The sequence below is a fragment of the Pungitius pungitius genome, chromosome 7 (assembly GCF_949316345.1).
Source record: "Pungitius pungitius chromosome 7, fPunPun2.1, whole genome shotgun sequence".
In the NCBI taxonomy this organism is placed as follows: Eukaryota; Metazoa; Chordata; class Actinopteri; order Perciformes; family Gasterosteidae; genus Pungitius; species Pungitius pungitius.
In genome coordinates this window covers 16,966,482-16,979,660 of record NC_084906.1, presented here as the reverse complement: position 1 = coordinate 16,979,660, position 13,179 = coordinate 16,966,482, and the positions used below count along the sequence as shown (strand labels likewise).

Sequence of the window (13,179 nt, the reverse complement as noted above, 5' to 3'; positions counted from 1 at the left end):
AAACCGGTGCGATATCAGAGACGGGTTCGGATCAACGTTTGGCTCTTCCTAATCCTTCGTCCTGCGTGCGGGCCAGAGGTCAAAGCTCACCCGATCAATGCACAAGTACAATCGATTGCCACATACTTGGCTTCCGCAAATATGGGATCTGATGTGAGACAAAAATCGCTGCTCACTGTGCATCGGGATTGGCTGATGCTCCCTGGATGTGGGGTGGAAGGTGGCACCGGGAAGGATTCCCATGGCAACAAGACGACAAGTGTCAAGATCGAGATTGCCAGTGTTACTAATAACAAGTGTGTTTTGCTCACTGAATGAATAATGATTTGGCATAAAAGCAGTTGCGTGATTGTTCCTGATCAAAATAGCGTTAAATTAAGGTTCAGCTACCCTGAAGTTTTGCTGGCATGAGCCGTCCATATTTGAAAGCTTTTCAGACACCTTGGTGTTATTTCTTGCCAAGTTGTAAAAAAAAAAAAAAAAAGTCAACACCCGCTTTCGCAGAGACGAGGAGCATGATGATGTTGGGGAATAATAATAATGATAATGTTACCTTCAAAGTCAAATGTATGTTTAAGGAAGAATTGGAAATCGGATCGCACCGGCGCGCATGACATTTTGTTTGGACTTCACAGGAACCGTTGTGTGCGGCTTACTGACTCCGTTGAGTGCTTGAAATTGTTGTTATGATGCTGAAGTGCAACAAAAATGGCCCCACTGACAAAATTGCTTGGAAACGACTTGCTCCCCGACACCTCCGTAAAATTCGACCCAAGCCATTTCAGTTTAGCGCTACGGAAACGCCACCTTTGCCAGGGAGGAAACCAGGAAGCACACACAGCTTTTATCTCCTTGTAATGTGGTATTATTTGAGGAGAGAGAGAGAGAGAGAGAGAGGGAATCAATCAGCTTTCACGTGCGTAGGTTTGCGGCCATTTGGGACCGCTGTGTTCTGCGGATCGGACGCCCGCGTTGCTCCAGATTTACTTGGCTACGCCGTTTTCATCAACCCAAGGGACAAGATTTCACAGGGTCTAAAAGCGATGGTGGTCGTAGGACTATTGGTTGAAATGTGTCGTGTTTTTGTTTCTTTTCCCTTCCTGGTGAAATCTGCGAAACGACCAGCCCCAGAAATCTTTTGTGCGTAAACATTTGAAAAAACGGATCAGCACCACCGAAGCCAATCTCCTCTAAAACACCAGCATCCCCCCCCCCCCCCCGTGCTGCCTAATCTGCACGAAACTGCTTTCGCTGCTTCCTCCGTCTTTGTGCCGTACCTGCCGCGCTCGGTAGAGAAAAAACACCAAAACATCATGGATTTCAAGGTCAGGGAAATGTCACAGCGCGGTGCTGCCCGGGTTGGTGGAGCCCGACACACGTCTCCTCACAAGACCTGCGTGGCTTTGCAGTCCACGTCTTTGCTTTCCCTCACACAATTTCTTTTTTGCTTTTCTTTTTTTTTTTTCAAAATCTCAAATGGATCACCTTCCCTTTGGTTTGGTGGGTGTGTTCTCTCCTCCCTTGACTTTGATAATGGATGTTCCCCTTCAGACTGACGCCGCATCCCAGGTCCCTGAGAACAGAGCGGTCAAGGTGATACGAGCCGAGTTGCACGTTCCAGGAGGAACGGCCGCGGCCTTGACTTGTACCGCTGTCTCCCTGCCCTCTCCTCCTCCTCTTCCTCTTCCCCCTCCTCCTCCCCCTCCTCCTCCTCCCATATAATCTCAGTGCAACGGCCTCTGCGGCGGCCAGCAGACATTGCCCACATGCACGTTGATGCGCCGGACAGATGGTTGAAGCGGCGCGCTGACAGAGGCTAAAGCGCCGGCCACCTCCACGCTTCAAAGTCCATCCGCCGCTCCGCTCGCCGCTTGTTCCAACGCCATCTGCGCCCAGGAACACGCGTGTCCCTTCAAACAAGGACACGGCTCTTCCCCCCCCCCATTATTAGTCGATAGCAGGGATACAATTAGTTTCTTCCTCCTGCGTTAGTGTTGAGTCGTTCAGAGAAGGCTAAAAAGGAAAGAGGACGGAGCGCAGGACAACGCGAACACATTTGGCAGCAGGACGATGTTTGCGGTCGAGGAGGAAGCGGAACGTGGGTCTTTTGTTACGCGGCAGCCAGGTTTTTCCACCAGTGTCCCTTTTGAAGAGAAGTCATTTATCTCAGTCAGTCAGACAGCGTTTGGGGAAATGATAATAGGTTTTAGAGAAATATCGACTGCGTTCGGGCGGGAGCACGCAAGAAAGGCGCCCGATTCCTTTCATCATCATCATCATCATCGGCGTTTCACTGTCACCTCGTCCCATTCTCTTCCATCACCTTCTCCCCCTTTTGTCCTTTCCTCCCTTAATCCTCTATTCCTACCTTTTCCCCCTTTTTCCATCCCTCCCTCGCGCTCGGCCCCACCCCCAACACAGACCCCCCCTCCCTCCCTCCCTCCCTCCAGTTTCCCCCCCCTCCCCCGGATCGAGGCAGCGTGTTATTAATAAGGCAGCCAATGTGCTCGCCGGTGTGTGTTAGGGAGAGATAAGCACAGGTAGAGCGAGTTACATAAGCCGCCGTTGATTCCTGTGGAGGACGGGCAGAGGGAAGACGGGGCGAGACGCCGGCTGTTCCTTAGTAAGTACATTGTGCTCCAACGTCGCCTGTACGCCGGTTGATAAGTAGCCGAGGCTTCTGGGGCCGGTTAACAGTCGTTAGGTCGGGCTCCCCCGAGTGGCAGCATGCTTCGTCGATGGCAAAGTTTTTGTTTTTTTGTCTGTTCGACAGGGATCTCTACTCGAGGTTTACGACATTAATATGGCATGACCGAGCGGTAATAAACACGCTTTTGAATAATCTGCTTCATGAATCCAGACAACTCCCATTTAAAACCAGTGCATCCATTTCGTCCGCGACTAGTCTCTCTTTCCGATGAGAACAACAAAAGCAAGCGTTCCTTGATCAAGACCTCCATTGTCGTTCCTTCATCAAGAACAATGAGGGACACCGACATACTGGCTCTATCCCACAAACCATAGATCCATGAGCCATCTCAAAACCCATACTTTCAACAGTAGGAGCAGATTGGTTTGAAGGGGGACTACGCCCATTTGACAAATTCAGACATCTTGTTTTCTTGTCAACATTGTTAAGCCTTGGAGTATAAAATGTGAATCTATACTGTAGAAAGTGTGATGTTGTAGTGTGTAACGGTTGATTTCACATCATCACACACCTCATACATGTGTGTCGGATTCCATCTCAGTCCACCATTAGAGACTTTTCCCTCACATTGATCTGTTCCTCCTCTCCAGCGAATCCCGAAAGGTGCAAACGAGGAGTGTTGCACAAACACAGCACGACCTTCAGCCGTAGCTGAGGGCCGACGTGACTGTTCTGCATCGCAGTCAAAGAACCTGCGTTGTATTTCACTACCTGAAGCTGGTGTTATTGTTGGGGGCTTATTCAAAATTGGAATCTTGGAGAAGGGGATTCCGTTACAACAGTGCGTAATGCACAAATGATGGGGTCAACTAGCAACCTCACCTCCCTACAATCAATGCAATCCTACAAACTCAAGGACAAGAGCAGCTATTGGACACTTAAACAACAAAAGCACACACAGAAATAATAAATCTCTCCCACACGCACAACCGGTCACGGGGAACTTCAAATGATCGCGGACACTTCTATTGCTCTTTTCACACTTCATTCTCAACAGCACCTCTTCAAGTCATCACTTAAGTATGTGCGTGTGTGTGTGTGCGTGCGTGCGTTTGTGTGCTTGTGCCGTGCCTTCATCTGTATGCCGAGCATTTGTCCAGAGGCCCTCCTGCCAGAACCGGCTTAGGAGCAGCTCAATGCCAAACAAGTGTGAGGATTAAAGGACGAATGCGGTCCTCGGCGGAGGGAGTGCACGAGCGGTGCGCTCCAACTACCGCCGAGGTGCCCTTGAGCACGCCTTTTGGAGGCGCCGTCTGTGACTCGCAGCAGTAGAGGGTTGTGAAATTGGGGGGAGGGGCGCCTCCCAGATATCAAGGCGAAGCACGGTGTTGGATGAGCAGAAATGCTTATTACATTTTCCAAATTGACAAATATTCTCACCAACAGCTCTCTCAAAAGACGCGGCGGCGACCCCCACGTTACCTCGCCTGCGGCACCCGCGTGACAACCAGCGCAATAAACCACGAATACCGCTCCTTGTTGCGCTGCGTGGATCCCATTAGAATTGTTATTTTTCTGCCTCTGACAAGCTAATTAAAATGTACAGGTACAGAGTTGGCACACGAGGAAGTTGGGAAAGGGAAACATTTGGAAGCCCGTCAGGGGAGAAAGGAGCCAGAGAGTTAGAAAAATAAATAAATCGGAATAATTTCCACTGAATATCAGTTAATGAGATCATCCAACAGGTGGAAGGCAAGCGCATTTGTTCAGGTGTGTGTGTGGTCCGTTGAGATTGTTGATTTGTGAGCCTTGTACATGACACAGCGGAACTACAATATAATTTATCGCTGTCACGCCTTAAAGTACTTTACTGCTGCAGGAAGACCGTGATCACTACAGCTTACCCTAAATGTGTGTGGAGGGGAGAGCGGGGGGGGGGGGGGGGGGGGGGGCGGAATTCTTCCAGTATTTGAAAATTGTAGACAAAGTGCAAATGAGCTCTCTTTTTTTTTAAATTAGGCAAGTCAATTTTTCTCTGGGCAGGTAGAACAAAAAGTCAAAAAATATAAAGCTTCAACCAAGATATATTTCATGGGTGATTGTGAAGAGTGGCTTTTTGTTTCCACGCCTGGCTGGAAAGTAAGTAACCTTGTGCTGCCCGTGTCCTGCAGAGAGAAAAGAACAAAAGGGGCACCGAGACGGTCGAGGTGCTCCTTCAAATAAGAATTCAAGGGAGACATTCCAGCAGGAGATAGTAAAAAAAAAAAAAAAAAAAGAGCTGCGGAGAGAGGGCTGCCATGTAGAAAAATTGTGGAATAACAATAAGGAGGGTTTTTATATGTGAGAAAGAGACTGCACACAATGATGCTCAAACACAAAATTCCCCTTTTATTCAGTCCCCGTCACGCAGGCATGCCCGTGTGCACACACAGTATTATGCAAATGGCCTCTCCGGCAGAGTGCCGCTGTCACTGGGCGAGCGTCCTTTGGGCCGTCCAGGCACCCTCATTAAAACAAGGAGCCGCATGCATTAAAAGAGAGCCGTGCACACGTACATATATGTGGTGTACACACAGCCAGCAAAGCACACGGAGCATCCGCTCGCACCAATAAGTACCGCCCGTGGAGCGCGGGCTGCTTAATGCTCCTCTCAGGTGCCCCCCCCCCCCCCAAAAAAAATATCTCCAAGGAAACGGCTCAAATGTCAGAGAACAATGCTCGGAGAGAGTGTGTTGCTCTTCTACTAGTCATCTCTTCCTTTCCTGTTTTTCTGTGTAGGTAGAAAAAAAAAAAGGTGAAAGACTCCTACTTTGCGATGTTGTGTCTAAACCCTGTAAAGTAAAAGGGGCCCGTGTTTGTTTGTGATCTGCTGGCCCCGCAGGTGGCTCCCGAGGTGTGGGCTTCATCCGCTTTGACAAGAGGATAGAGGCCGAGGAGGCCATCAAGGGCCTGAACGGACAGAAGCCGACGGGGGCCGCCGAGCCCATCACCGTCAAGTTCGCCAACAACCCCAGCCAGAAGACCAGCCAAGCCCTGCTGTCACAGCTCTACCAGTCCCCCAATCGCCGGTACCCCGGCCCCCTCCACCACCAGGCTCAGAGGTTCAGGTGAGTGCTGGGGCTGGGGCGGGGGTCTCAGAGGAGCAGGCCGGGTAGCAGTCAGGGAATGCACACTGGGCGAATGCTGCCCCCCCCCCGGTGGGGGGAGGGGGGTGATTGAATGATCGGAAACATCTGGTTCTTGGGTTAAACTTGAGAAGTTAACTATGTCTACCAAGTTATCTACCAAGGTGCTTGTAGTGTTTCTAGATTAAATATTTAGTTGTTAGTTAATACTAAATAATATTACCACGCAATAATTGTAACTAATGGCTACGAAATTAGACTTTACCACTGTTACATAAACTGGGAGCCTCTTAATTGGGAAAAATACTTCCAAAAAGCAGCTTCTCCTACTTCCCAGCTCTATGCCAGACCTGATGAAGCAATACAAGTAATCAAAGTACTGTACATGCATATTATGCAGAAGAAGAATGAGGTCATCTCCAGGTTCGAGTGTTCAAGTTAAGCATAAAGGAAAGCAAATAATATAAATATTAATGATATTATTAACTGATTGCGTGATTAACATTTAAAATACGTCTGCACATCCTTTGTGTTTGTTATAATTAAGTGGATTCCTATTTCATGTGAGGACATTTAATGTCGCCAGTCTCACACTCAATAGCAATTATTTTTGGTCAATGTACCAATAAATTAGTTTAATAAAAGGAAACACATGCGTTTTCTAAACAAAAGGCCCGATTTGTAAAAATCATTTGAACCAAACTGAATTTACGATGTTCGAAGAGGGAACGTTACACCGAGCGCATCAGTCACAGCAACGTGTGTGTGTGGTGCATCTTTTCTCCTGGGGACCCTCGTTTCAGCGGCGGCTTCCCCCCTTTTGAACAGCAGGTGTGAGCTGTGCACCTGGAGCAGGTGTCAATAGATCGGGCCCCGTGAGCGCTCCGCGTGGGTCCGCCCGGATCACACAGGAACTGCTCACAAGAGACTGTGGGGTTCTGTCGTTCACAACTACGTATTTCCCCTCATTTCATCATAATGCCATCATGTCAACAATACTCACAATATTCCCAGAGAATCCTGGGCAAAAGAAAACAGGACTTTTTGGTAATAATATTGTAATTGTTCGTCAAACCTTTGCAGGATTTACAACAAATAATACGTGTTGAATCCCTACAGTAGAAGCTGTAGACCACGTTACATTTAATGAACAAAGGACTTAATAAAACCAGCAATGCCAAAATATCTTGAAGGTGTCCTGTAAAAAATGTCCATGTCCAATCATGTCCATGCAATGGCTATGAAGCACTGTACATATCGCTTCCTCACTGGGCATTTCCAGTCACTCACCAACTACACAGTTGGGCTTACTTGAGGTCATGTCACCTTTAACCTCAACAAGACACAACCATGGTGATTGTATGACATTACGTTGTGGAGAGAGAACGTGCGCTGGTACAATTTCCTCTCTCGTTCAATAAGACTAAGCCGCTCGTGCTGTTTACTCTCTATCAAAGTCAGAGCTCGGAAGGTATTTTTCTTCTGGAGCGGCTTCCCTGGTGTGACACCTGAGCGATGTAGCGTGGCTGTGTGTCTGTGATACGCCAAGCCAATTTACAGGCTCTGCAGGAGAGCTGTCGCTTCTCATCACAACTCACAACCACAGGACACTTCTGCACTGCGTCTCTGTGCTCCCAAGTCCTCCACGAAAAAACCTCAACACTGTAGACGTTAGAAATGTGCCTGATTTAATAACCCTGAGCTATTGTTTCTTCCCTTAAAGAGACTAAATGAAATCTAGAGTAATGCAATATTAGAATGTTTTAAAAAGGTAGATGCTACGCAACACAAATAGAATCACAATTGTATCAAGCTTGCGTGACTACATCACATATTGTATTTATAATGTGCTCGTACTAAGCCCTGGATCCCGGCTCGACTCCAATCCTCTGTCGTTATCTAACGGCACTAATTAGCAAATTAGCCTTATTATATCCAGGGCAGGAGCCAATTTTAATTGAACAGATTTTTGTTGTTTTTTTAAAAGAGAGAGAAGACAAAAACACCCATTCCTCCATTAACAAGCATGGAGAGGGAGCACAAAAGCTCCATTGTTTGGATTAAGCTTTGAGAGGCAGTGTAAAAAGCTGGCGCGCATCAGTGTGCTTTGATGCATGTGCGAGAGGAACAGGTAGAGAGAGGGGGGGGGCAGGGTGTTTTGTTGTGGCCCTACAGTCCGGCGGCCAGCAGATGTTTTGGTGCACCCGGGCCTCGAGCCCCTCTCCTCTGAGCACCCGCAGAGCAGCCTGTTTGTTCGCTTCCCACCTAACGTTCTAATTACTGCATTAACGATCCCGTATAGATCCTACGTTTTGGTAGGGAAAAATATACATTTTAACCCAGAGAACAAGCAGGCCTACACAATACGCAGCAGGTTTGTATAAAATGTAATATGGTTACATAACTCAGCTGAAGAGTGTATGTCATTGCAGGGACTTAAGACTTGTAAAGGACATGAACATAAATGTCATTTTACAGCACACATTATAACAGTGCTCTTCAGTTCTGTAAGATTTCCAATTTATAACGTACTTAACTACAATTACCTGGCATCCCGGGGTTTAATTGGACCCGATTAGAAGATTACTTATCTCTTATCCCTTACATGCAATGTAAATTAGATTCAGAATTATCAAAACAAATACTATTGTGATTGTTATTTTACAACCTATTAATAATAGCCTTCAAAACGTAATTACTTTCTTAATTGCAATTTAATAATAATGATGTTCCATGTTTGTCATGTGAGGAAAATACTAATATCACTTTTGAATTGTCGAGTAGTTCTTAGCAGTGTGTTGTGATATAAACAATAAAATATTCCATTCAATTGTTGACACTATGCAGCAAGGTCTTTTGGGATAGGGTTAGGTTAAAGAAAGCAAATGCTTGCTGACTGAAAGAGAGAAGGAGAAAAAACCTGCGTAGGCGAAGCGAAGTCAGAGACTTTGTGGTGTTTTCAAGAGGAACAAGGAGTCAGTGGCCCAGCTGTTGCTCAATAAGCCGTGGCCCCTGTCCATTAGGCCACAGGAGTTAATAAGACATGAGACAGGCCCGACCCAAGTGAGGAATGAAGGTCATCGAGGCACCAAGCAGACCGCATCCATCCAAGAGGCCCCCACATTTCATTCAGCCCACAGGTTCACAGACACAAACACTATCTCTCAAACAGATCGCTCTCTGGCTGACTGGCTGTCACTTACAGGCCAAGTTGTAATGAAACTACAACATTTCCCAAAACCTAACCCCTTTTAGACACAGGACACCCTCCAAATAACACAGGAGCCATTCCACCTGACTCGTTTGCACTTAACAGGTTGACCCCCACCACCAAGACGGACATTGACCATTTCATGGCTAGCTCCATGTTCAGTTGTGTTTTTCGTTGGTCCACTTCATAGAAAGCATCCTTATCACAGTCACCTCTCTCGCTCACCATCATTCAAATGCCAAACCATTACACTGACAGAACTCTTTGCCATGTGGCTAGCCTAGCGCGCTAGCACAGCCCCCGCGCCGTGCCGTTAGCGCTCTGTGTGACTATAACACTGAAGTGTCCGCTGCTGTACTATTGTATAACAGTTCACCGGTCACACCTGCAGTGATGTTCGATGTATTACTTAGTGCAGGGCTATGCTGCGAAGCAGCCGACCGTACCGACGCTACCGTAGCTTCATTAGCGGAAGATAGCATTGTCTGGTGGGGCTCCTCAGTGTAATGGGCCAACTATAGATGGGTTTGTTTGTTCTTGAGTGAGGAGGACCATGCAGTTCCTACGGGAACTTAACATTAGTTCCATTGAGTGAGTCGACCATCTGCCCGCCATTAACCCCAGAACCCTCCTTCTCTTTACAGGCTGGACAATTTGCTTAATATGGCCTATGGCGTAAAGAGGTAATTAAAAACTTCACCCAATGCCAGATGTCCATGTTGACTCAATGATTTTTTCAATATCCTTTTTTTCTGTTCTTTATATTATTCTCATTAGTTTACATTTTCTTGTATTTTTGAAGTCACTTTGCATTTGACCATTTGTTCTCGGTCAACTGCATTTTTGGTTCTTTTTGATTTGTTTGGGTTTCTTTTCTTGTAAGCTTGAGTTGGTTTTAAAACCGTACCAAGAAAAAAAAGAAAGAAAATCAGTCTTTGTTTTCAGTGGTGATGAATTTGCTTTGTTTTGATTATGACGAGTGCTGGTTTCTGTGTATTGAATGCATTTTGTTCTCTGCTGTAACACTCTTAATTTCTAGGTGTGTTTTCGTTCTACCGGATTCAGGTTCTCCTGCCTTGTCACTCTACAGCTATTGCTTCGGAAAAGTCTTGATGAAACAGCCATTTCCTAATTAATCACTTTGATTATATGGATATTACCTCAATACAGCATTAGAATAAAACCCCTCTACACTGCCAAGTATTTACACACTCCTTTGTGAACCAGATGTACATCTGTGCAGAGGAAGCCATTACAAAATGACGTATTGCCTTCATTTCCCGGCATTGCTAGCTGACATGAGGTGGTGTTCAGTGAGCACACAGGATGAGGCTGGATGGACCTGGATCCCTGCTGGAAACAGGAAACGCTGTTTCACTGCAGACAGCTCCAGCTTTGCTCGGCACTGCTCTGCTCAATTTTTTTCTTCCTTTTTGCCTCCCTGTTTCATTTTGCTTTCCCGCTACCGTAGGTCTTACGTAACCCTGAGCTGTGGTGGAACTGTGGTGATGGGTGTTTTCATGTGGGCACCATGGCATCTTGCATGTTGCAAGCGCAAGGGACACCATCCGAAGGCAGTTTAGCAACTCAAACAGAGATGAAGATTCATCTCGAGGGAACTTTTCCCCTAGCAAGTTCCCTTGAAAAGCTGTTATAAGCCTAGCAGGCATCGTGGCCTCACTCTTTATCATTTCATGAGGGTGAAAATAAGTGTGTGGTTCAGCCGTCCTGATTGAAAAGCATGCCATCAACCCAGAAGTGCTTTTCACTGATCTGTGGTTATTTGAAAGGAAAGAGAAGAAAGCTGTTTAGAGCTGGAGATGGTTGGCTTTAAAAGAAGGACAGAATAGATATCTGGTCAGCCACACTGTTGCTATGCAACCCCTGGTCTCGTCTGTGACATTGGTTAGCGTTTGGTCCCGCTCTGATGGCAACGCTCTCATGCACATTTACAGACGCAAGCGCATTTCCACATTCCCACCTCCAAACAGTCACACAAACCTCCCCGCATCCTTCAGCTTCTTTTTCCGCGCCCAGCAGGAGGGGCTTGAGCGCAGACGAGCACGCCAGACCATGCCTCAGCGCGCTGAACCCAGTCAAGACTCTCCACAATGGAGAACATTCTCACAAAAGGATTGGGAACCTTTTGTTGTACAGTTTGCCGCCGCAGCGACCCTTTTGACGAATGTTGAAAAATCCCTGATAGCTCAGTCTTGCATTTAGTACAGGCTACTATAAGCAATCTTCATCTTATAACACAGATGTGGGTGTGTAAAATATAAATATATGATCTCAACAAAAAGTAGCCAAAGAGCAAGAGCCCTCACTAACAGGAATGAACCCCTCCAGGTGCTTTTATCAGCATCCAAGGCAACTACAATGGCCAGAAGCCAACTCTGCATGACCAAAGTCACGCAGGAAGGTCGCAGTGGTTGCCGCCCGTGCATAGTCGCTGGAGAGAGCCAGAAGGGTGGAGGCCCTTGAGCAGCAAGCAGCGCTATCGATCAGTGCCACCAGCTCTGGAATAGAACAGAGCAGAACACCCTGCAGACTGCGAAGAGGAGTGGGAGGAATACACTTTGTACCTTAATGCCACTGGGCTGCAAAGTGCTTCTATTTCCCATTTAGTTTGCTCCCTCTCCCCTCCTTCTCTTTGGTTAAGAAAGCAGCCTTCTCCCAGGCAGCTGCAGCAAAGCGGAAATCTCAATTAAAGCACACCCAATAACGCCTCTAGTCGTTTCATGGGGAGAGGTGGCATAAGAAATGATCCCTTTTATCTCATTTACCTTTTATTTAAAAGTGGGGACTCCCTCCCCCCCTCCCCCTCTCCTTTCCCTTCCCTTTGAGCGGAAAGGCAATTAAGTGAAGTCAACTGAGAGGATCCAAATCTCTTGCATCACAAGAAGAAGGAGGAGATTATGAGGCGAATGAGAACAGATTTAGCAGGCTGGTGCATGATCTTTGATAGATTTCTAGAAACGATTTAATTCAACAACTTCCTGCAATTTAGCCCTTAAAGGAGCCGCTCGCAGACACAAAGAGAGGAGCTTCATCGGCATCTGCTTAAGCGGAAATACCGCCGCGCGTCATTCCTTACATTCCTCTCAGAATCCAGGAGTAGCTACACAAACATGTGCATTTAGACATGAACATACGTGTACGACGGACATCCCTGCATGTGCATCCTCATTTATCTGACGCTGTGTATTCAGCTTGGAGATCAGCTTCTGTGGTTTGAACCAAATCCTGTAAAGATTTAAAAGAATGAGGCTTTTTGTACATTATCGCTCCAGACAGTAGCTCATCAGAAAGTTAGGCGTCGTGGCAGGCTTTTATATTTTGCGGTTGTGTTTTAAATATTTGGCTGTCATCTTGTGGCTGGAGATTTAGTTTTTTTCACCAGTTTATGGCCCCTTCATCTCCTGGGTGCAAACATTGAGTTCAACCGCATGCTTTAACCTCTTTCCTCCCTCTGCCCTTCTTCTGCTCTCCCTCTCCCATCAGGTTCTCCCCCATCACCATCGACAGCATGACCAGCCTGGTGGGCATGAACATCCCCGGGCACACGGGCACCGGTTGGTGCATCTTCGTGTACAACCTGTCCCCGGATTCGGATGAGAGCGTTCTCTGGCAGCTGTTCGGGCCCTTCGGCGCGGTCAACAACGTCAAGGTGATCCGCGACTTCAACACCAACAAGTGCAAAGGCTTCGGCTTCGTCACCATGACGAATTACGACGAGGCGGCCATGGCCATCGCCAGTCTCAACGGCTACAGGTTGGGCGACCGCGTCTTGCAAGTCTCCTTCAAGACCAACAAGACACACAAGTCCTGAACTTTGGCAGATAACAAGCAGTTGCCCCGCGACTTTGTCTGCTCCCAAATTGCCCCCGACCCCCCCCCCCCCCCCCACCCCTCCCTGGCCCCTCCTTCCTCCACCACGCCCCTCGCCCACCTCCACCCGTCCCTTAGCCCCTTCAGTCAATACCACCCTCCTACAGCCATCCAACACAGCAAACCCAAACTCCCACCGGAACACAAAGCAACCGACAAACCATCAAACAAATTGAACTAGAAATGGCTTATATTATAACTTTGGACCTATAAGCCAATGTTGCCTATGTATTACAAAACGAAGCGATGAAAATGTTCATGAGTTTTTTGGAAGCTCCTGTGATAATGCAGGCTTCTCTTTG

The 13,179-nt window shown here is 47.2% G+C and overlaps 1 protein-coding gene across 2 annotated transcripts in view; it reads left to right on the top strand.

The window, feature by feature from the left end:
* elavl4 (ELAV like neuron-specific RNA binding protein 4) overlaps window positions 1–12,897 on the top strand; it is a 61,394-nt gene extending 48,497 nt beyond the window's left edge. Inside the window, exons 6-8 of one of the 2 annotated variants that reach the window (XM_037468727.2) lie at window positions 5,532–5,757; window positions 9,631–9,669; window positions 12,491–12,897. In XM_037468727.2, the coding sequence (XP_037324624.1) occupies window positions 5,532–5,757; window positions 9,631–9,669; window positions 12,491–12,818 (593 nt within the window). In that variant the 3' untranslated portion in view covers window positions 12,819–12,897. The remainder of the gene's footprint in view (window positions 1–5,531; window positions 5,758–9,630; window positions 9,670–12,490) is intronic. The other variant, XM_037468729.2, reaches the window with a different exon arrangement.
* Window positions 12,898–13,179: the final 282 nt, after the last annotated feature.